The sequence below is a fragment of the Aethalodelphis obliquidens genome, unplaced genomic scaffold, assembly GCF_003676395.1.
Source record: "Aethalodelphis obliquidens isolate GAN/ISIS:26980383/991018 unplaced genomic scaffold, ASM367639v1 scaffold43, whole genome shotgun sequence".
In the NCBI taxonomy this organism is placed as follows: domain Eukaryota; kingdom Metazoa; phylum Chordata; class Mammalia; order Artiodactyla; family Delphinidae; genus Aethalodelphis; species Aethalodelphis obliquidens.
Genome location: NW_020837987.1, coordinates 4,789,807 through 4,814,810, shown reverse-complemented (window position 1 = coordinate 4,814,810; position 25,004 = coordinate 4,789,807). Strand labels below are relative to the sequence as shown.

General features: G+C 39.2%; 1 protein-coding gene across 3 annotated transcripts in view; it reads right to left on the bottom strand.

Moving 5' to 3' along the window:
• The window catches only part of UBA2 (ubiquitin like modifier activating enzyme 2), a 31,787-nt gene extending 7,830 nt beyond the window's left edge, over positions 1–23,957 (bottom strand). The window contains exons 1-14 of one of the 3 annotated variants that reach the window (XM_027079370.1): positions 23,752–23,844; positions 23,043–23,175; positions 21,798–21,881; positions 20,824–20,894; positions 19,555–19,619; positions 18,059–18,159; positions 16,506–16,627; positions 10,811–10,878; positions 10,244–10,365; positions 6,546–6,645; positions 5,480–5,646; positions 3,652–3,745; positions 3,450–3,562; positions 896–1,051 (exon numbers count right to left, since the gene is read on the bottom strand). In XM_027079370.1, coding sequence (XP_026935171.1) covers positions 896–1,051; positions 3,450–3,562; positions 3,652–3,745; positions 5,480–5,646; positions 6,546–6,645; positions 10,244–10,365; positions 10,811–10,878; positions 16,506–16,627; positions 18,059–18,159; positions 19,555–19,619; positions 20,824–20,828 — 1,113 coding nt within the window. In that variant the 5' untranslated portion in view covers positions 20,829–20,894; positions 21,798–21,881; positions 23,043–23,175; positions 23,752–23,844. Of the gene's footprint in view, positions 1–895; positions 1,052–3,449; positions 3,563–3,651; positions 3,746–5,479; positions 5,647–6,545; positions 6,646–10,243; positions 10,366–10,810; positions 10,879–16,505; positions 16,628–18,058; positions 18,160–19,554; positions 19,620–20,823; positions 20,895–21,797; positions 21,882–23,042; positions 23,176–23,751 lie in introns of all 3 variants that reach the window. The other 2 variants (XM_027079369.1, XM_027079371.1) reach the window with 2 other exon arrangements.
• Positions 23,958–25,004: the final 1,047 nt, after the last annotated feature.

The window sequence follows — 25,004 nt, the reverse complement described above, 5'->3', positions numbered from 1 at the left end:
CAGGAGATATATAAATATGTAGCACCATGATGGACATAATCAGAGGAACTATCTGAAATGAACCCCAAAGTGTGAAGTGGAACCCATTCAGGCCATGTTTTTTTTTTTTTTTTTTTTTTTTTTTGCGGTACACGGGCCTCTCACTGTTGTGGCTTCTCCCTTTGTGGAGCACAGGCTCTGGACGCACAGGCTCAGTGGCCATGGCTCACGGGCCCAGCCGCCCCGTGGCATGTGGGATCTTCCCGGACTGGGGCACGAACCCGTGTCCCCTGCATCAGCAGGCGGACTCTCAACCACTGCGCCACCAGGGAAGCCCCAGGCCATTTTTTAAATCTTTCCTAATTTAAAAAAAACTAGGAGAAACTGAAGGACCAAGCTATAGAACCAGACCATATCCTAACCCTCCATTTCTCACTCCAGAGCTCTACAGGTGAATCCAAGTGTGCAAACGATGCACCTTCGCAGGGACTAACTTAACATACCAGAATCAGGACCGTCACTAGATCACGTAAGGATACCTCCTATCTGCCAAGAAAATACAGAATTTACACACTGCCTGAGAAACAAAGAACTTGCTTACTAAGATACTGTCCACCAATGTACCACCTGTGCTCCATATTCTAGCCAAAAACACCTATTCCCCTCTGGGATGTGAAGCACATATTCTGGAACCACAGACAGGAAAGACAACAGGACCCAGATGGTAAAACAACCCAGGATACCAGAGCAACACACCTCAGTAATTAGGGTAATTATCTGCCTTTTAGTTTGTTATCACAGTAACACTGTAAAAGGCAAAAGGGGACTTGTTTTTTCTTATAAAAAGAAAAGTGAACCACCTTTCTTATAAAAAGAAAAATGAACAACCAGGAAGAGAACTAGGTCCTGCATTTACCTTATCTTGTAAGGTGAGAACAGTCACTTTATGGACGTTCAGCCGCACAGTCACCTCTGGCTTGCTGGCACATACGTAACAATTAGGGTTGGGAGGATCCAGTGCACAAGGCACAAGGAGCTTCTTTCTTGGGTTTGGTTGTTTATTCAAAAAAATCTTTGGGAAAAAAAAAACACAAGCAAAAATCAGAAATTTGAGTCATAATTCATATATCATACAGTGTTCACTTAAATACTCCCTTCCAGAAGGAAAATCAAGACCTTTTGTTTTTTTTTAAAAAAAGTTTGAGTATGTACTTATTTATTTGTTTATTTATTTATGGCTGTGTTGGGTCTTCATTGCTGCGTGTGGGCTTCCTCTAGTTGTGGCGAGCGGGGCCTACTCTTCATTGTGGTGGCTTCTCTTGTTGCGGAGCATGGGCTCTAGGCATGTGGGCTTCAGCAGTGGTGGAACATGGGCTCAGTAGTTGTGGCTCGCGAGTTCTAGAGCGCAGGCTCAGCAGTTGTAGCACACAGGCTTAGCTGCTCCATGGCATGTGGGATCTTCCCAGACCAGGGCTTGAACCCGTGTTCCCTGCATTGGCAGGCAGATTCTTAACCCATGCGCCACCAGGGAAGTCCCAAAACCTTGTTAAGAGACTGATTTTTCCAACCTTCTTTTTAAATTAGCTACCTTGTAAATAAGGCTGAGCTTACTGAAAAGAAATCTCCGTGTACTGAAGACTCTATATAGGCTATTCTGCAAACTAATTTGGCATGAGTAAGGGCCTAACCATACTTGTCTCTGGTACCATCATTAAATCAGTTTTGGGGTTCCTTCCTAGTGGCTATTCTTATCAACTTTAAGCCAACTTCTAACAAGACCAATAAACTAATTTCTCTAATTAATGATAATGCTTTCGTAGATATATGGAACAAATGTGCTGCCTTTTTTTCAAATTTTCAGATGACTATGATATTAACATTTACATAATAAAAGGAAAAATAATGTATGTCTGGCCCTATTACTATTTCCCTAATACGCAAACAAAAAAATAATAAGAACCAAGGGGGGAAAAAAAAAAAACTGCACTGAAGTTACAAATGTCACAACATTGGAAACTGATACACAAATTCTCATCGTGCAATTACCATGTAGTATGGTATCTGCTAAGATGAATTAACTCTAAAGAAGAACCCCATCAATTCCCCGAAGCTTAAAGAAGTAAATCCCTTGACAGGCATTAAGTGCTAGGAAGAGCCCTACTGTAGCCTCTCCCCACAATAAATACTAGGCATATACATTTGTACTGTCAGGGCTGGAAGCAGGGTACAATGAGAGAACAGACTTATTTGATCTTGATCTTCACTGGGAAGGTAGAAATGAACAGTAATAAAAACAATTGCTAACACTACTAATACTCAGGCTAACACTATTATTAATCTATCCTGGCATTCATTTATAAATGTGAACAAATGAAGCCCGGACATACAGGTATCATTAGCCCAAGAGAAGAAGAGAGATAAGAAAGCAAAGAAATGGAAAGGATGTTACAGAACAAAGTAGACACTTGTTCAGGCTGCTATAAAAAGGTAGAAATCAAAAAATATATAGTTCTTATAAATTAAAAACATGACAACCAAAATAAAAATTGAAATAGAAAACTGAACCTAGATGGCAGGTTCACTGATCATATGAGTCTACATTCCCTCACCCTGAAATTTCACGGAAACAGTAAAAGGTATTTTAAGAGTGCATTAATAATGGCACTGGGTGCCTTCCCTGGTGGCCCAGTGGTTAAGAATCTGCCTGCCAATGCAGGGGACATGGGTTCAAGCCCTGATCCTAGAGCCCGTGCTCCGCAACAAGAGAGAAACCACCGCAATGAGAGGCCCGTGCACTGCAATGAGGAGTGACCCCCGCTCGCCGCAACTAGAGAAAGCCCGTGCACACAGCAACGAAGACCCAATGCAGCCATAAATAAATGAATAAATAAAATTTTAAAGACTAAATAAATAAAATTAAACACAAAATCCTCTCTGAAGAAACACACCTTCAACAGGTCCTTAAAGAGTTATCACAGATATAGTTTTAACAAATACTAATTGTTTTTTTAAAAAATCATGTATCACATAAGCAAACAAAACACTATGAGAGAGATCTAGCAGATGACTGTAAACTCATCCATAAAGATTGCAGACATAAACATGATCAAATATAAGTTTAAAATAAAAAAGAGTGACAAAAAATGACTGAAGAACAGGGGACTATAAAATAACCAAATAGAATTTTAAACCAGAGAACTCTTAGAACTGAAAAACAATTGAGAAAAGTTAATATAAGAACTCACACAATGAGTTCTTCCAAGGAATCAGTAAAACTAGAAATGTTAGAAGCAAACTAGCTTCTGCAAATGTGACAAAAATAAGAGAAGCAAATATGTTTTCCTTTTTGTTATAATTTCCAGGAAGCTTACTTAAACATGCAACTCACAAGGTAACTTGAATAATTACTTTTCCATTGCTTTAAACCAATTTATTGTTTTAATTTAAAAATTGCAAATAGAAACACTCACTGTTCTACACTGGTCTATTTTTCCTGATAAAATCTTCAATCCTTCCAATACTATCAACCCAGCAATCACTGCATTAGTAGTAGCGATAGCAGGAATAATGTTCCCTGCCATTGCTGGAAAAAAAAAAAAAAAAAAAAAAAAAGTTTAGCTGTTAAAAACCTTAGAATTTTAGATGATACAACTGAAGTACCAAAAAACTTACATTTGATATCAAATCTGCTCTTCATATTCATACTGAAAATATGCATCCTGAGGTTTGCAGCAGAGGTGACGAAATCCATTGCAGATGGGTCATCCTGCCAATAATTTAAACAATTTAACAAGTCTCCCCACAAATTTACTCATTTGGTTAGTATTTCTTTCAGAACAGCAGTTTCACACATTTATAACAAGTCAACTAGAACAAGAGATGGCCTCTCTGGATGAGAAGGGGGCAGGGGCTCATCATCAGCTCCTGTGATCCAGGAATGTGGTCTTACCAAGAGCCAGCAGGTTCTAGGAATTCACTCCTGCTTAAACAAATGCACTGGAGACTAAGGGTATAGACCAGAATACCAATTCCATTTATTGATTGTGGCAATCCTTCCCTGGGTCCATCAGTCAACAATAAGGTTGTTTGACAAGTACAGACCCCAGGGAACACAAGCTGTTTTGAGAAGGCTATTTCATTGAAGCCTCAGAAACAGCTGAACTACTCCTTTTGGCTTTCCTTCTCCAAACTCCCTTCATGTACTCCACAGACCTATACTGTTTCTTTTCAGATGTGGCAGGACAATAATTTTCCCTTTACAACTTCTGTTCTTCCTGAGCCTATATCCTAGTCTCTCTAGTTAGATTTCAGCAAGGTTTCCGGCTTTGAACTGAGAAGAAACTATCGTAGCCCATAATTCAGAAACACCAAAGTATAAAAGAAAAAGCATTGATAGAACGTGGGTTCTTTACATACTTATTTAGCTGGCTATGTAACCACAGGCAAATAAACCTCCCTGAGCCAATATTCATTAATCTGTTAAACAGGGAAAATTATATAAATATCTTGTAAGGTTGTGGTGAGGATTAAATATGATTATTTAACACAGTGTCCATCAGGTACTTCCCCAGGCAATTGGCTTATCACACCCATTAGTTTCAGAGTTTACTCACAGAGGCTAACAATTCAGTTCCAAGTTTTGTTATGTAGCCCCTGTGTATAGATGAAAACCTCCCAAACCACTAGTGTAACAGTAACAATGAAAAAAAAACTTTTTAAGTTACTCCTTATAGCACACAAACCCTAAAGACTAATGTTTACAAGACTCCCCCAATCTAAATTTACCAGCTTTATTTCAGATGACTGATTCAACCCATCTCAAAATTTGCACATAAAGTTACCTTAGTTTTCTTAAACTGATCAAACTTTTCTCCTTACTTTAAAACTCACAGCAAATCTTTACCAATACATGAACATATAAACTTTATCAGATAAATCATTTACAGCCACAGAAAATATTGACTACAATTAAAAATAAGTAAACTCACCAAATTTCAAAATGTAACATTTAACTGCAAAATACTTTTAAATATTGTTTTAACTTGTAAGAAAGACTACATCTCATTTTTCAATTGAGAAGTCTCTCAGACTTTTAAGAGTTAAAAGGCAATTTTATTACTCTCAAGGCCAAATTAGGCCTATGAGCTGCTGTCTCCAAAAAGATATTATGACTTCTATTAACAAATCTCTATTACGTAAGAAGTTCTCTTAAGCCTATTTGCTTAAGTCAGATAAACCTTTTACTCCATTAAAGTCACATTTATAAACCATGAACACGTGAGAATCTAAAATGAGGTTTTATGATATTGCTTAAATTCACATATAGAAAATTCATAGTTCAATGTAGTAATTAGAGATGAAAACATCCAAACAAAAATCAACATGTCCTCAAAATCTGGTAGAATAAACAATATCCCCAAATTACTAGGTTCTGGTACAGCTCAAGAACTAAAATATACATTTGATATACAAGTAATTGCCCCACATTTTCAAAACAAACCTTGTCCCATATAAGCTCAGCTCCATCTCCCTTTTCTGCTAAGTGAACTCTCAAAGTCTCAATGCTCTTTGAAAAAAGACGTGCATAGCTCTTCACATCTAGAACTTGCTGGTCTCTCAGACCTAACTGTGGTTCATTTTGTTGATCTGATGCATTGGTTTCTTCTCCTAAAGAAAAGAATATTAGAAATTTCACTATTAACATCATTCCTCTACTCTGTTTAACAATTCAATACCCGACGATAAGAAAATCAAATAATATGAAACAAATTCCATTAAAGTAATTATCACTATGATACACTTATGTGTACAAGAAAATCGCTAATATTGATATGGGAAAGGTGCAAGACTGTCTCAGAACTTCATAAGGAGATTACTAGAGGATTCAAGAATATAATGTAGATAAGATAATAATCACTATGCCCAGAACATAGTTAGCATTCAGAAAGCGGAAGCTATTAGAGCAATAATTGAATTGGGCCATAAAGTGACATATCCGTTACTGTAGATAACTATAGAAAACTGCTCCAAACTGACATCCTAAGTCTCCTGGTACCTTTTAAGTTCCACTATGCTGAACACTGCTGTGCAAAACAAGCTGAGACACAATGTGTTGAAGGAGAGTGGGTAAGGAAGTAGTCACTACTACAATAGTTTTTCTTGCACTTAAAGTTATAAGTAAGTTAAAGGAACAACACTTTATGTCAGGGAAAATATGAAACAACTAAATGTTAACTGGTAAGGGACTAGTTAAATAATACTGACTGAAAAGAGCAAGTCAGAGTATATAAATAGTATGATTCCATTTACGGAAAGTGCATATACAACTGTCTGCGTCTACGTGCACGGAGTTATCACCAAGACATTCCCTAAAACATTAATAGTAACTATTTCCCTAGGTGATGAGATTTCCAGTGATTTTCCTTCTTCATACTTTGCTGAACTGTCTGAATTTCTTACCATGGGTGTATACCACTGTACACCAAGAAATGACAGGGCTGTTTAAAGACTTTAGGTTAGAGAATTTCCAATTTAGGTTATCCCAAAGACAAAAATGTATCCTTCACCTTGACTTTGCACTTCGGCCCAATCCAATGGAACTGGAGGTTTCCTTTTCCGCCACAGTTTGTCCATTGTCAACAGATACCTGATATCATCTTTAAAAAGCTAAGATAGAAAGAAGGGAAGAAGGAAAGAAGGAAAGGAAGAAAGGTAAATTCCATGAACTCTACAGTCCCTATGCTGACAAAATATAACAAAATTTCCCTGCTGATTTACTTTAAACATTACACTATAAAATCTGATTTAAAGAACACATGTTATATACCAGTAGATTAACAATTCTCAAAGGGGCAGGGGGAGCTTAAAACTTTGTGTAAAAGGAAATTTTACACAAAACCCCCGTATGTGAAAACAGTTAAAATCAGAGACGCTGGTGAAAGCAGAGTAAGGGAACTCTGAACTGTGCTGACTGACCCTGTCCTCCCAAGTCACCTCCCCTAAATTAGCTCCTCAGATCAGTCGGAAGCACAATCATACCATTCAAGCAGACTAAGTGAATACACACGAACTCCATAAGAACTGAGCCTAAAGGTACCAGTTAGCAACATCTCCAAGTTTGTGGGACATACCAGTAAAGCACACACATTTAAAAAGGGCTCAAAAACAGAATTTCTTAACCATCTGCAACATCTTTGAAATGTGCTCCCGCCCCCCCAAATAACCTCAAACACACAAAACAATTCCTATTTCGAAAATAAAAACATAAACATTACCACATGTCGACTGAGAGACCATCACATGAATCACACTTCCTATGTGGCAGAATACCAGATGATTTTAATAGTTTTACCTTTTCCTTAGCTATATTTTCTATTGTTGACTGATTTATTCCACAGGTTTGTTGTATGTACCGGGTATGAATTTAGATGTAGCTAAGTTAAAAGAACTATTTCTATCAAAATATACTCAATTCAATAAATATTTATTAAGCATCCTTAATCTTTCAAAACCAGCCAAATATACAACTAATTAGAGTACAACTCAGTGTGAAAACCACACAGTTCTGAGTACTATAAGTTTTTAAAAATATTTATTTATTTATTTTTGGCAGCGTTGGGTCTTCGTTGCTGTGTGCAGGCTTTCTCTAGTTGCGGTGAGCGGGAGCTACTCTTCGTTGTGGTGTGTAGGGTTCTCACTGCGGTGGCTCCTCTTGTTACAGAGCACAGGCTCTAGGCACGCGGGCTTCAGTAGTTGTAGCACGTGAGCTCAGCAGTTCTGGCTGACGGGCTCTAGAGCGCAGGCTCAGTGGTTGTGGCGCATGGGCTTAGTTGCTCCGCAGCATGTGGGATCTTCCCAGACCAGGGCTTGAACCCGTGTCCCCTGCATTGGCAGGTGGGTTCTAACCACTGAACCACCTGGGAAGTCCCTATCTTCACACTCCTGTCTCATTCTATAAACCTATGAATCTCAACCAAATCCCTAGTCTAAACTGCTCTATTTACCTATAGAACCACCTGTCATCTCGCTAATATCCGAGAAGAATCTCAAAATTAATTCTATCACCTTCCCCTCTTCCCCAACCCCCACGCACACATCTGTTTCCCACCCTACTTATCTCAGAGAACGGCACCTCTGTTCACCTGCTGCCCAGCAGGAAACCAGTTAGTATTATTCTTTGTTCCTGACTTTATACATACAAAGTCCTGTTGAGTCTAACTTTTCCTCCACACTCCACTGGGAATGCAGATGGGTTGTACTTCAGATTTCTCTGGCATTGCACACTCCAGAAGGCACTGTCCCATATTGGTTACAAGAGGAACATCAGGTCCTACAATAGTGCACTGCATACTTTCTATACCTTATACACTACCCTTTAATGGATTCCCACTGTCTTCGTATAACATCCTTATCGTGACCTAGAAAGTCCTGCTAGATCTAACCTCAGCTTACCTTTCCAGTCCTCTTTCCACTCTCCCGTTTAATGGGGATTATTTCAGTTCTTCAACCTAAAACTTTCTTTCTATATGCTGCACACTCATCCCCACCCTTATTCTTTAAAGTCTTGAGTTGAAATGTCAAGACTTTAAAGAAGTCTTGACAGCCTCTGGACAGCCTCTTCCGAACCCTCATACTAGGTTTAATAATAATGTTTAATAATAAGTGGGGTTAAGTTTACTTATTATTAGAGGGTTCCAATGCATCTGAACTTGAAATTCCTTGTTCAATGTTTGACTTCCCTTCTAGATGCTGAGTTCCCTCCCTAAAAAGAGCTGGGACCCTATTTTCTGTCTTTCACCACTAAATCCTCTGTACTTAAAGTGGTCCCTGGCACACAGCAGATGCTTAAAGTTACCTGCTGAACAATGGATTGGAGAGGTACTTCAGATTATTCTGGCATTCAACTGCTGCTCAGGTTGGAATGGAAATCGGTATATGGATACTAGTTTGGAAAACACTGTCGATATCCGTATCAGAGTTAAGTGCATTTGATTTTAAGTATAATCAAAATAAAAACCATTTTCTAAGGTAAAGGCTGTAGTGAGGAAATAAATGCAGTAGGTTTAAGAAAGTCAACCTGTGACATGTATTGTCACTGAGGAAAGATGAAATAGAAGCTGGAGGGAGCAGTAGGCCATTTGCTTAGGACAACAGGACGTGTGCATGTCAGAAAGCAGACAGGAGGAGCCAGGAGACTCAAGATGCAGGGGAGAGAGAAAATACTATTTGAAGAAAAAGGTACAAGACAGAAAAATAGCAGGTGGAAGCGCTAGCCTTTACTCAAAGGGATTTCTCTCAAACAGAAAAGAGCTAGTAAGAACCTACTGTATAGCACAGGGAATTCATTTCAGTACTCTGTAATGACCTATAAGGGAAAAGAATCTTAAAAAAAGTGAATATACATATATGTATAACTGACTCACTTTGCTGCACACCTGAAACTAACACAACACTGTAAATCAACTATATTCCAATTAAAAAAATTTTTTTTTTTTTTTTTTTTTGCGGTACGCGGGTCTCTCACTGTTGTGGCCTCTCCCGCTGCGGAGCACAGGCTCCGGACGCGCAGGCTCAGCGGCCATGGCTCACAGGCCTAGCCGCTCCACAGCATGTGGGATCTTCCCGGACCGGGGCACGAACCTGTGTCCCCTGCATCGGCAGGCAGACTCTCAACCACTGCGCCACCAGGGAAGCACCCCCCCGCCAAAAAAAATTTTTTTAATTAAAAAAAAAAAAGAAGCAGGGAAAAGAGAAAAGACTTTTAAAAACACAGATCTGGGGGCCTAGCTGAGCCATAATTAGGTAGACCTAATTAAAGCAATCTTACAGATTTCTCTAAAAATACTGAGCAAACAATATATAAAATGAAGAGGAATTCACCCAAGAACACAGGCTTAGGGATTCAAGAGCAATTTAGAACATGTCACCCAAACTCTCAATAGAAGATTTGAGCAGCAAAGGGATATAAGACGAGAAACAGCAGGAACCAAAAGTCAGTTATATAAAGAAAATCAAGAAGTTCAGTGAAATTGAGGGAAGGAAAGACAACCAAGAGTGAATAAGCAAGCCTCTGTATTTTACCTTCTATAAAGATGCTATACTGATTTAGTATTGATGTTAAAATCTCAAACTTGTTTATCCCACCTGCATCAATGAATTCACTAAGATAGCAGTAGGCATAAAAAGAAGTGTAATTCAATCATGTACTAGTTTAAAACAGAGTAACAAAAATCTATCTACAATTATAAAAAAAAGTAAACCTAACCTTGGTAAAAAGTTTAACTGGATCATATCCAGTTGATTTAGCCCATTCCTTGGTGGAAATACGTTTAATGTCACCATCTTCATTAGATGCTCTGGCTCTGGCTTCGGCTTCCATTGGTTCCCCTACAAAACAAACACCATTTTATTTTCAACTGTAGTTAGTATAGAACTAAGCTCTCATCTACCCTTAGGGGAAAAAAGAGTCACTCATGGAGGTCACCAGCATCTGACACATTCTGAGTTCAAGGAGACAGAATTATAACATGCTCATCACCATCTTTTTCTGCCTCAGTTTCTGAAGGCCATATGTAGAGCAGTTCCAAGTACAGACCTATAATCAGATCTGGGAACAACTCCTGGCTCTATTTACTAGATTTGTAAAATTTCCCTGAACACTGTTTCCTCACAAGTAAAATGGCAGTACCCATTTTTAAAAACACATCTTAAATACATATTATCTAGCACATAACAGCAATTATTTCCCCCTGCATTAAGCTATCAATATTAAATTAGCAAAATAAAGATAGTGCTCACCAATAAGAAAATATACCCCAACTGGTTTACTCACAGGAAGCTTCAGGGTCAGCTCTGTCAGGAGACACTTCTTGATCAGCATCCTCTTCCCCAAACAACTGGCTATAATTTAAGAATAGTAAATATTTATGTACAACAAAATACTCTGAACAAAGGTTAACTTTTCTTACTTTTCTCAAAAACAACAAATTTAGTTATCTCAAATCTTTAGTAGGGATGAAAAATAAACAACTGACAAATTATGTTCCATAAACTTAAAAGTATTAAAACATTCTGTTTAAAACAGCTTGCAGGGACTTCCCTGGTGGCACAGTGGTTAAGAATCTGCCTGCCAATGCAGGGGACACGGGTTTGAGCCTTGGTCTGGGAAGATCCCACATGCTGCAGAGCAACTAAGCTCATGCGCCCATACTGAGCCTGTGCTCTAGAGCCCACGAGCCACAAGTACTGAGCCCGTGTGCCACAAGTACTGAAGCCCACACGCCTAGAGCCCATGCTCCGCCAGAAGAGAAGCTACCGCAATGAGAAGCCCACGCACCACAACAAAGAGTAGCCCCGCTCGCCACAACTAGAGAAAGCCTGCACGCAGCAACGAAGACCCAACGTAGCCAAAACTAACTAAATAAAAACAAAACAAAACAAAACTGCTTGCATTCTCATTTCAACCACAACACAGGCAAGGCTACATTTTAGTAGACCTAGGTTCACTTCTGCCAGCTAGGCTCTGCAAATTCCTATGTTAAAATCTTTGATCAAGAGACACGTGAGCAGCTTTTACATTCCAACATGGATAATATTCCACTGCCAGAATAATAATTGTGAAGTATACCTGCAGCTAGCTGTTAAACAAATACTGACCCACCTATTATGTGCGAGGCACTGGTCTAGGTGCAAGAAACTCAGCAGTGAATAAGATGGTTTTCTTTTATAAGAAATAACAGAAAAGCATTAAGCTGAAATTCTCTTTCGTTAAGCAAGTTATCCTAAGAATTGTTTAATAACTTTCCAACCATTCCTCAAGCACGTAGCTTAAAATAAAGCTATCTTAAAAAGCTATGTTTTTGTGTTTTTTTTGGCTGCAACACGCGGAACTTCCCCTACCAGGGATCGAACCTGTGCCCGCTACATGGGAAGTACGGAGTCTTAACCACTGGACCACCAGGGAAGTCTGATAATAAAGCTATCTTGAAGAAATCCTTTGCACAGTAAAAATCTCAAAGATCCTGATACACTTTACAAGAAAATGGCCATTTGTTTCCCACACTGGCTGTGCCCCAAAATACAGCCCCACAACGGCATATAAGAGTTCCTATCGACTTACTTCCTCTCCGCACCTAATGTTCTGCGCCAAACTAGCAAGTATAAAATAGTATGTTACTGTGGGTTTATTCATGATTTTGCAAGTCAATCATAAAGTTAAACACTATCTTCATTTGCTTATTGCCTATCTGGGTTTCCCTTTAAGTGAAAAAATGTCTGTTAGTATTATTTTGTCAGGTTGTCTTTTTCCTATTGATTACAGGAGTATATTCCAGATCACAGTTTTAGTTGCTTATATGTTACAGCTATTTCATCCCATATAACAGCTTATTATTTATACATCATTTAATGTCTCTTGATGACGAAACACTAAATGAATTTGAATGTATCAATCCTTTATTTTATAACTAACACTTCTGTATCTTGAGAAATTGTTCCTTAACCCCAAAGATAAAGATTTTCTTCTATATTAGAAAAATTTAAAGTTTTGTCTTTCACATCTGAATAATTAATCCACTTGGACTTAATTTCTATATATTGTTAATTTACACATATCGTTTGAAGTAGAGAATACAATTTTTTTCCACATTGGTAGTGAACTGCCTTCCCTTCTATTTAGTCCCTTCTTTCATCTGGGATCTACTGTGCAACCTCAGTTACAGTCTGTTTTTCTATCCCTGCACCAGCAACTCACTAAATTACTTTTACCTTATATTAAATCTTGAAATCTGTTAGAGCAAGTCCCCTCAACTTACTCTTTTCCAAGAGTGTTTTGTGGTTCTGCTTAGGCTTTATTCTTCCATATAAATTTCAGAATCAGCTGAACAAGTTCCAATAAAATCCCTGATGAGATTTTAATTAGAATTGCATTGAATCATATCAATATTTTATATATACAAATTAGTATAAACATATTTTTTGCTCTGTCAGCTAAGAGGGCCTAAAAGAAATGGCACCCCAGAACTATGCCTAAGCACTTGCATCTTGGTTGCTAGTATCATTCTTCAATTAAAGGAACCAGGGCTCCTTGAAGAAATGTCTAATTCTAGGGCTGAAGCAGGAAACATAAAAGATGAGCGTGGAGCATCTTGTAGTACCAGAAAGTAAGGAATTGCTCCAAAAAACCCCCACACATTGATGGCAGTATATCAAAGAGCACAAAGCCAACTGAAGAGCTCCCAGTGGCCAAAGCTGGAACAATTTGAGCAACAAAATAAAACAGTATAAGATTATAACCGAAACCATATTCAATATCAATGAGTCCACACTGATATCAATAAATGGGTGAGAAGAGACAGGACAATATAGAAAGGGGAGAGAGTAACTTTACAGTGGAGAAAACAAACACTACCTTAAAGTAATCAAGGCCTACATTAATAGTCATAAAACATGTTGACAACATGTACCCTTCATATGATATGATGAAAACGGCACTTTACCTCTGTGATCTTTCTCCCAAAAATCCATAACCACAGTATCATCAAGAGAAAAACATCAGACAAATTCCGACAGTGGGGCATCCTAAAAAATACCTGACCAGGGACTTCCCTGGTGGTGCAGTGGTTAAGAATCCGCCTGCCAATGCAGGGGGACACGGGTTCAATCCCTGGTCCGGGAAGATCCCACGTGCTGTGGAGCAACTAAGCCCGTGCGTCACAACTACTGAGCCTGCACCCCAGAGCCCACGCACCGCAACTACTGAGCCTGCGTGCCTAGAGCCCATGCTCCGCAACAAGAAGCCACCGCAATGAGAAGCCTGTGCACAACGAAGAGCAGCACCCGCTCGCTGCAACTAGAGAAAGCCTGCACGCAGCAACGAAGACCCAATGCAGCCAAAAAAAAACCTGACCAGTACTCTTCAAAACTAACAAGGTCATCAAAAACAAGCAAAGTCTTAAGAAACTGTCACAGCCCCCTTAAGGTGGGCCTGAAGATATAACTAACTATAATGGGGTATCCTGGAACAGAAAAAAAGACATTGGGCAAAAACTAAGGAGATTTAAATAAACTATGGACTTTGGTTAATAAATAATGTATCAATATTGGCTCATTGTTATGTACGTCATACTAAGATGTTAGTAACAGGAAACTGGGTGTGGGAACTCTGTGCTATCTTCTCAATCGTTCTGTAAATCTGAAGCTGTTCTAAAAAGTCTATTAAAAAAGAAAAAAAATGTTTGCCAAGTAAATAAAGCTTGCAAGTGTATTTCTTGTGAAATTTTGTTGTTATACTATTATATGTGTACTTTTCTGAGTGATTATACCTTAATCAAAAAATAAAGAAAACTAATGTTTGCTGTAGATTTCTAGAAAATATTTTTTATCAGGTTGATAAAGTTCTCTTCCTAGTTTACTAAGAATTTTTGTCATGAAAAGGTGTTTGCTAAATTTTACCAAATGCTTTTTCGACATCTATGAAGATTATATAGTTTCTCTTTAAATTCTTAATGAAGTAAATGCCATTTATAGATTTTTCTTGTGTTATACCATGCTTGCATTCCTGGAATAAATACAGCTTGGTTATGGTATACTTTTGTTTTACACCATTCTAGATTTGTATGCTAATGTTCTGTATAGGATTTTTTCATCTACATTTATGAATGAGAATGTCTCGCAATTTTCCTCTTATAACAGCCTTAACTGTTTTGTTTTTTAAATAATGTATGTAGGACATCCCTGGTGGCACAGTGGTTAAGAACCCGCCTGCCAATGCAGGGGTCACGGGTTCGAGCCCTGGTCTGGGAAGATCCCACATGCCGCAGATCCAGGAAGCCTGTGCACCACAACTACTGAGCCTGTGCTCTAGAGCCCAAGAGTCACAACTACTGAGCCTGCGAGCCACAACTACTAAAGCCCGCGCACCTAGAGCCCATGCTCCACAACAAGAGAAGCCACTACAATAAGACCGCACACCACAACAAACAGCAGCCCCTGCTCGCCGCAACTAGAGAAAGCCTGCGTGCAGCAACGAAGACCCAATGCAGCCAAAAGTAAATAAATACATAAGTAAATAAATAAATAACAAAATGCCCTCTCTTAAAAAAGAAGAGGTTATTTATTTATTTATGCATGCATGCATGCAGTGCCTGGTCTTAGTTGTGGCATGCGGACTCTTAGTTGCAGCATGCATGCAGGATCTAGTTCCCTGACCCAGGATCGAACCTGGGCCCCCTGCATTAGGAGCGCATAGTCTTACCCAGTGGACCACCAGAGAAGTCCCCAGCCTTAACTGGTTTTGCTATCAAAGATATGATAGCCCCTGGGGGCTTCCCTGGTGGCCCAGTGGTTGAGAGTCCGCCTGCCGATGCAGGGGACACGGGTTCGTGTGGTCCGGGAAGATCCCACATGACGCGGAGTGGCTAGGCCCATGAGCCATGGCCGCTGAGCCTGCGCATCCGGAGCCTGTGCTCCGCCAACGGGAGAGGCCACAACAGTGAGAGGCCTGCGTACCGCAAAAAAAAAAAAAAAAGATATGATAGCCCCAAAACATGAAGTATTCCATTTTTTAAAAAAGTTTCTCTGAAACTTTATATAAGATTAGAATGATATATCCCTTGCAAATTTAGTGGAAATCAGCTATAAATTCACATAGGTTTGGTGGATCAGTCAGAGAAATTTAAACCACTGATTAAATTTCCCTAGGGAGCCTTTTATTTCTTTTTGAGTCAGTTTTCTAAGTTTTTAAAATGAATTTATCCAATCATTAAGTTTTTAAAATGTACTGACATAGGGACTTCCCTGCTGGTCTAGTGCTTAAGAATCCACCTTCCAGTGCAGGGGATGCGGGTTCCACCCTTGGTCAGGGAACTAAGCCCACACGCAGCCTGAGTATGAGGGCCACAACTAGAGAGCCTGCATGCCACAGCAGAGGCTTCTGCATGCCGCAACAAAGACCCACCGCAGCTGGGGGTGGGGGGAATATGTAGCGGCATAATCTTTTATTATCATCCCTTTTTTCCCCCTCATTATTCTAATCTGTGTTGAGATTATACTCCCCACTTAGTTAACTATCCCCCTCTCCTTTTTATGATCAAACTTGCCAACTTATTTTTTGCTCTTACCTCAATTATACCGTTCCTTCTAATTTTTTTGACTTTATGTTGTTCTTTTTCTAACATAAGTTGGATGCTTTGCTCATTAATGTTCACCTCTCTTCATATGTGTAAGCCTGTATCTTTTCTTCCAACTACCACATTCAATGTATCTTACAAGTTCCACATGTAGTATTTTCAGTATTATTACGAAGTATTTTCAACTTCCATTATTTCTTTTTTAACCAATGAGTTACTTCTAAGTATGTTTTAGTATTTCCAAATACATAGATTTGTATTTATTTAGTTACATGCCTGTCTCCAGTCAGACTAAGCTTCATCATCATAAGTACAATTTCTCCAAGGTATTTAAATAAGAATGACCCCACTGTCCATTATCAGTACTAAAAATATGCCCAGAAATATATATACTCTTACTTGAACAAATATTTTGCCCAAACGATGCAATGAATAGGTTCTGAAGGTGTGTTACGAATTGTACAGCCAGGAAAAGTTCTCTGGGTTGGTTTGGGATGACATTCGTAACACTCAGTCACACCCTGCAAAGTCAGGACATGAGAAAAACATTTATCCCATCATAGTGGCTTCTCAATATTGTAATATAATCATAAACATTTCATTCATCTATATTCCAACTGTCAAGAAAATTTTAAAATATTAGTGACTCAAAAATCCTTACTTTACAGATAAGGAACTACAACATAAAAGTTAATTGAATCTACCATAGTCACAGCCAAGACTAAGCCAGGACTTCTCTGATTCCTGGCCCGGTGAGGAGAAAATACAAGTTTACCTTGATCACACTAAACAGATGGGGAAAGACAAATAACTTTCCAACCAATTATCTCTCAAAGTTGTGAAACTCAGTTATTTAAATATTATTTATAGATTTACCTTATAAGCTCCTGAAGATTAACTGAATTTAAAGCACTAATTTCCAGATCTATCCAGATACATGGAAAAATCCTAAGTATTACCAAACCAAATACTCTTCATTTCGTTGCTAAAGGGTTATGTTTAAAGTTATACTGTAAGGAATCCTTCAAAGAAGTCCACGGCACCTGAGATAATTTTCTAAAACTTAGAATATTCTTTATCTTGGCAATTCTCAATCTCAGTCTTAACACACACTAGTGTCTCAGGATCATGGTAAAGACCCCAAACCTGCAAATAATATTTTAATATAAATTGCAGCAGATGAAGTGTTTTCTCCGTAATGCCATTTCTGGTGTCCTTCCAATATGCTTTCTTGGGGGCAGCGATATGGCAAGCAGTCACCCCTCATAAACTGATATTTATAAGTCTTTGTAGAATGATATAAATTAAGCTTTCGAAGAGTAATATTAAACAGTAAAAACAACTGAAGCACAGCCACAATTTTCAATATGGAAAAACTGCCACAGAGCAGACAAAAATACCAAATTTCAAGTAGAGTTTAATTCCTTTTAGTTTCAAAACCTGCAAAATGAGTCTTCAAACGTATCTATGTTTAATTTCTTAAAAGAATTCAAAGAAAAAAGATTTGAGCAGCAAATGAATAACAATGCTGAGATTGTATAAAACTGGGTTTATGAACACACACGTATTTGTTCTTATTCTCTAGTTTTATCTAAATATTTGAAATGTCAGTACTCACAAATACTCCAAAAATTTTTTTCAAAGTACTCTTCAGATCTATAAATCCAGACTTTAGACAAGTAACTTTTCAGAAGGCTGGTTTACCATATATCAACTACAACATGACATGTAGTCTCACGGCTACTAAGAATTTAAAAAGGCAAGTTTATTATGCTTGCCAGCCTAAGGATTTTAATATATAAGCTACATGAAACAAAATAGCACAGAGCTAAAAGATCTTTGCACAGAGCTAAAAGATCCAAAGTTTACTTCTTCCCTCCTTAAGGTCCCAAAGAAATATTTGGGAAGCAAAAAACCAACCAAAACAAACCAAACCAAAAAAAGTACTTTACCTTTTTGATAGTGGTTACTTGCCCAAGATAACCAGCAGTTCCACTCTCAATAAGAGGGACATCAGCTGCTAGACACATTCTATTAACATGGTTTCGGGCAGCTGGAAGAAAAATACTAGTTAACAGGAGTTTACCAAAAAAAAGAAAAAAAGAAAAAAGAAATTATGTAGTTACCTTTAATTAGGATGAAATTTACCCAAACCATTTTTTATTGTTTTTATTTCATGTACAACTTTCTTAGCTATGACCAGAGTAATACAACTGTTATAGACATTTAAGAGACATTCAACAAAATTTCAAAGGTAAGGAATTTATATCACAAATTTACTGTAGGAGAAGCACCCCTATATATTACTTTTTAATACCGAAGTGCCACCTTCCTCCTCTATTGCTGTACCTACTTCTATTAAATATGGCTAAAACATTGTTTCAACGTTTTCCAACCCCTTAACTTGCTCTTATTCCAATAAAATTATCAGGTAATACATGGAAGTAAATGGAGAATGTGGAATATCAACTTTGGAACTATTTATCTTTTTTTTTTTTTTTTTTTTTGCCTCACGGCATGCAGGGTATTAGTTCCCCGACCAAGGATCAAACCCACGCCACCTGCAGTAGAAACTCAAGAGTCTCAACCACTGGACCACCAGGGAAGTCCCAACTTGGAACTATTAAGGCAGTTTAAGGTGAGGGGAAAAAAGATGAGTCTGGTTAAAAGAGTTACCCTCTTTCTAATGCTACTTTGTATGTTTTTCCTTTTGATATTTCTGGCCCCAAATTGTTACAAACTCATTTGACAGATGTACTTTTACATGTGGAAGTAGTTACAGAAAGAGTATTTTAAGTTATTTTCACCCCACATTCCAGACACAAAGATTTGTTAACAATAACTGGCTATATGATATTTGATTATATGAAATATCACCAACTTGTGTAAAGTTTAAATGGTCCAAAATGTGTACACGTAATAGGATCCAGTCTGATATATTGCAGCACCAGATATACCCAAAATAATTCAAGAGCCATGACTTCTATGCTAACTTTGACATCCTATTGCCTTACTCTCAAAACAGTGGTTTTCAGCCTTCATTGCCCTTTAGATCATCTGGGGAACTGTGAAAAAATATGATCTTTAGGTCCCATTTACAGAGTTTGACTCAATTGGTTTTGGGTGAAATTTGGGCACTGATATTTCTTAGATCTCCACATACACGAAGGAAGTCACACTGTGCTTAAGTGCTGGGATAATCTGAAACAAATATACATGCACGCAACCTATGCATCATCCTCTTTAATGATTTTAACTTCCCCTATATTCACACTAGTTCTAGTTAAAATTACAATCAATTGGCAAGCTTTAAACCTGATCTTACTTCCCTTTAGGTCTTTTAAGTTCTAACTCATAAGGAAATATTTTAATTAACACTAATTTTGTAAACAACCTTGTTATGGAGGAAGGGAAATACTTAGAATTAAAAGTATTAAAATAATCTCACCTCTGTTATCTAAAGCATTCATAACCAATATAAATTGTCGAAAAAATTCCACATTATAGTCAGGGCTACAAAGTAAAACAACAACAAAAAAAAAAGGTCACCAAAACAACCGGCCTTACACATGAGCTTCACAGTATAATACAGGGTCCTAAAAAGCACATTAAAGTAATAAAAGTACAAAAATAACTGATATTAGGGGTCTCTACAATATAGATAGGTTTGATTTTTCCCCAAACACCAGAAACAGATTTAAACCACACATCTGTTTTGGCCAGCTACCTCGGGCACAGAGCAGAATCTCAAACTGGCATGACTTCGAGAGTCCCACCAGGCCTTCTTGGGGCAGCAAGTGCCTGGGAACATACAAAGAATACATTCCCAGGATCTGCCTGGCCTGTAGCTTCACCTCACATGGTCAGGATCAGGCAGGGTTCAGGCCCCTAGGGTCCCTGCTTTTAGCAGCACTGGGAAAGCAACACAGGGTAAGGAGGTTGTAGGGCTATAGGCAAGCTTGTAGAGCAAACATCCAGAGAATGAAAAGGAAGCTGGAAACACAAATTCCCTGAGAAAGCACAAGACTTTCTCTAATCCAGGCCTCAAACAAGAACTCATTATTTTTAAAACCACTTACTTGTGGACAACAACTATAGATAAAGGACATTTTAGACGCAGGGTTCCTTTGCCCCAACGCCTCCAAAATTATATTTTTACTCTATCTTTACTGAGATCAGAGTATATTTATGTACCATCAAAACTACTGCCCCATCACAATTCCCAGTGTTATATTACAGAAGTCACAGTCCTAACAAACAAATTATTTTGAGAGGGAACCTTTTAAACTGAAAAAGGCCACAGCTGAAATCGATCAGAATGAGAGCAATATATTTAGAAAAGTCTGAATCATCATGTATATTGATTTCTTATAGTTTAGAATATCTCTTTATTTAAAACAAGAATATAAGGTCCTTTTAGGTTTCCAAGTAACTTATTTATTGACAGTATTAGAGTAAATGACCTCTTATCTAAATCATTCAAATTATATATATATACATATATATATATACACACACACATATATATATATGAACTGTTAAAAGAATGTCACTTATGTGGACACAACCTACTACATTTTAATTATTCTAGAAAAATTTTTAAATAAGCAGAATGACTCTGAGTTCATATATTTAGCTAATAAAAGTATTATACTTTAAAGGTTTAATTAAAAATTCACAGCAAACACAATTTTGCAACATAATAATTAGCGCATACTTCATGATGCTGTCATGGTAGGCTATGATATTAGCTTTCGGGTAAAACTGCAGTACACTTTCTTTGGCAACCTGGAAAAACAAACAACACTAAATTACTAATTTACTAAATTACTACAACATTTCTATCTGAATATGAAATCTATCTATGGCAGACAATAGTTATTTCACCTACTTATATACACTTGTACATGAATGGCAAGCTTCAGCAAAAATATCAAATGCAGTAACCAAGTGTCATTCATCCATTCAACAAATATTTACTAAGCATCTTCCATATATCAGAAACTGTATAAGGCACTTGGTGAGCAAAAGTGACATTAATCAAATAACCATCCAGATAAATTTAACTACAAACTATGATAAATGATACACAGAAAAAGTAGAGGCTGTAATGAGTGGAAGATATGATTTAGTCTAAGAGATTCAGGAAAGCATGCCTAGAGAAAATCTGAAAAATGAAAAGGAGAAGAGTGTAAGTTTGCCCAAAAAGCTGGGAGAAAAAGCAAAGAGAAAGATGTTTTAAAACCCTGAATCAAGATGGAACATTCAAGGAACTAAAGAAAGATCTAGATGGCTAGAACTCAGGGGAGGCTGTTTTCTTCTAAAGGGGACAATGACATAAGCTGTAGCTTCTCTTGCCCACAAACACAGGAGCAGCCAAGCTCTAGGCAATGTAGGAACACAAGGCTCATTCTAAGTAAACAATCAGAAATTTAAGAAGGGGACACCATTTACAGGATTGGGTAGAGCACTTTTATTTCCTCTGTAGATAAGAAAGGATGGCACAGTCTTCTGTCCTTTTCTAGACATCTTCTTATTCTTCATAATCCCTCAGCTAAAAAGAGATGGCTTCCCCCATATTCTCCCTCCTACTAGAGAGTCCAAATTAACCTAATACCATAAATAGAAGATCCACCAAAGGGCAGAAATATAAGTGAATAAATAGAAATGATATGAGAAATACAAAGTTACCTGAGCCTTTGATCTTCCAACATGTTTCTTTTGAAACAAAAACTGCCTGTTGAGGTTGCTGACATCAATAGTATCCAGGTCAATCTACAAATGCATAAACCCCAGATAAATCACAAATTTCCTGGTATGTCTGAGCAATACGTATCCCTATCCTCAGCATCCATAACCCAGAAGTTTTGATATCTGCCACGTTAGGGGAGAAAATGCTTTTTGACCAATATACTAAAGTTGTTAAATTGATCAAAATAATTTAATGCGTATTAAAACAAAACAAGATTTAATTTCAGATACAACTTTCTCAAAAATATTTTAGAAAGGATGTTTTTTTGTTCATTTGTTTAATCATACTGGCAAATATGTTAGGTAATTCCTTAGATGACAAAATGATGCTAAAAATGCATTATATTTCCATCATTTCTCTATCAATCTGATTACTCTTTCAAATCCAACATAATAGATCTAACTGTGCCCTGTTCTTTTTCTTAAATGATACTTGCCAAATAGATTTACTGAATTTTTGCTGCTTTCTTTAATTCAAAAGTCTTTACCCACACACAATTTCATTTACAATCATTACTTGAGGGCTGTGGAGGGAAGCTTCTACACAAGGTTAGAAGTCTCACGTTTTAAGTCTTATCTAATTGCTGCTTCAAAGTAAATATAAGAGAAGAAATAATTATAACTAAAACCATTTTCACTCCATTTCAATAAAGTTACATGAAGAGTAATCAAATGTTCTAACTGTGAAACACCCTAATGGTTTTGGTGAAAATCACCAAAACATATAATCACCTAACATTTTTTATCTGTGCTTTCTAAATTTACTACAAAAATTAAACCAAATAAAAAAGGATCAGCATTTATTTTTCAGGTGCCCAAATTCGCTGCCTTGTCTATTACAAAATGATCCTTTTGAAGAAGTATTAGTAGGTATTAGCTATGCCACATTCATATTTGGGATACAGAACTGAATGGAAAGACTAACCCTATAAAAACCAATGGAAAACGCGTAAATGCTTTTCCCCCCAGTCACTCATTTATTAGTTCAGTCGGCCACCTCTACTTTTTTTTTTTTTATAATTCCCTGTTTCCACTACACCTTAAGATTCTATAAACTCACATCCAAATTTCAGGCTACAACTCCAATCTCTAAAAAGTTTACGTTAACAGAAATGACTTGACTCAGAATTACAGTAGCTTCCCGTCACTGTTCAACAATGCAAAAGTTAAAATCCTAACCAATACCTTTAACGAAATAATCTACGGTGATAACAATGACTGTCACGCAGATTGCACCCAGCCAGAAGAGAGGAGCGCGAGCCACAAAGGAGTCCTAGGTAAGTCACTAAACCCCACAGTACCTCACTTTTCCTCTTATCTGTTAAAAATAAAATGGGGTGAAGACAGCGTTTACAAGCCTATGATGGTAGTGAAGATTAAGTGCGTTAAGGCGAGTAAACCGCGCAGGACAGCGCCGGGCTCGGGACAAGCGCTCAGTAGGTCCTGGTTGTTACCACCGCCATCCTCTGCTCTGCATATTATTTGAGTTAAGGGGGACTTCGAATTGAACACTCACAACATCCCCAAGGGACTCGAGACAATCCTCTCCTGCCTCCGGTTAAAGCTGGGGAACTGCTCTGAAGCGAAGACACGAGGACTCTTCCACACCCCAGAGCCGCCACAAATTGGCGCTGCCTGGGAGGCGGGGGACGGCTCTTCGCGGGACGCCCGGAAGACCCGGGCCCTTGGCCTCCTCAGCTTGCGGAGCGGGCCCGGCGTGCAGCGGCGCCCGCCCCGCAGCCGCCGAAGAGCTCCCTCTAGGTGGGCAGCGACGACCCCAGGGCCTCTTGGTCCGCCCCCGCACCCACAGCTCAGGTCCGGACCTCCGGGCCCCGATCCCCCGGCCCCGGCTCCACGGCCCGCCATTCAGCCCGCGCGCACGCCTGGCCCTCACCAGGTCGATGTGGGAGAAGCCGGTGAGCACGAGGTTTTTGAGGAGCTCGCAGCCGATGCCGCCCGCGCCCACCACCAGGACCCGGCCCCCGGCCACGGCCTCGGCCAGCTCCCGCGGAAGCCCCCGCGACAGTGCCATGGCGGGACAACCACGAGCCTCGGCGCAGGCGGAGGCGGGAGAACTGAGCCGCGGCCGGAAGTGAGTGGGGGAGGGGCGGCCTAGCTTCCGTTCCTGCGCACTGCGGCCGCCTGTCGGCGCTGAATGGGCGGGGCCTGGGGACCTGGCCAGTCCGCGAGCGGCCCGGACTGGGCTGGACTGTGAGCAGAAGACTCTTCACACCTCCGGCTGTACTCCAGGCTGGTAGTGCTTCGCACCGAGGCGCGTAGTTCTGCTATCCGGCTTAAGATTTATTAGATTTTTGATGTGTATTTTAAAAAAATACTTTGCAGCATATATGTAACCGAGCAGAGGCCTCTTATGCCCCAACTGAAGAAAGCCAAACTTTGACAAGGGGAGTTTGCAGCAAAGTAAGGACTTACTGCAGGGTGCCAAGCAAGGGAGTGGGAAGCAAGCCTCAGATCCACTTCAACTTGGTCTCTGAGTTAGAGGGGTTTTTTTTGTTTTTTGTTTTTTGTTTTTCAGTACGCGGGCCTCTCACTGTTGTGGCCTCTCCCGTTGCGGAGCACAGGCTCCGGACGCGCAGGCCCAGCGGCCATGGCTCACGGGCCCAGCTGCTCTGCGGCATGTGGGATCTTCCCGGACCGGGGCACGAACCCGTGTCCCCTGCATCGGCAGGCGTACTCTCAACCACTGCGCCACCAGGGAAGCCCTAGGGGTTTTTTTTAAGGGTGAGGAATGGAATATTTCCTGCCACATCAGTAAACAAAGGATGTCAGTCATCAGCAATTGCAGCCCTCCATCCGTGAGCTGGTGAGCCCCAAGGAAACTCAGGAAGGAAAGAATACCTGCCATCTAGCAGCCATCAGACTACAGCCACTCCCCACCGTAAGCCCTGAGGGAACTGAGGATGTGAAAACACAGGATACTGGCCCCAGATAACTGAGGTGCATATCAAAGGAATGATTTCAGTGAGCCCAGACTCTTGCATCTTCCCATACATAGAAAAGCACTAAATTCCTTAATTTGGGGTATCTGGTTTTCTTTAATTTAGAATAATCCTTTGATGTTCCAACTACCTGCCCTGTGTTGCAAAACTTCTATATAACCTGTCTCTCCCCACCCCACCACCTCCT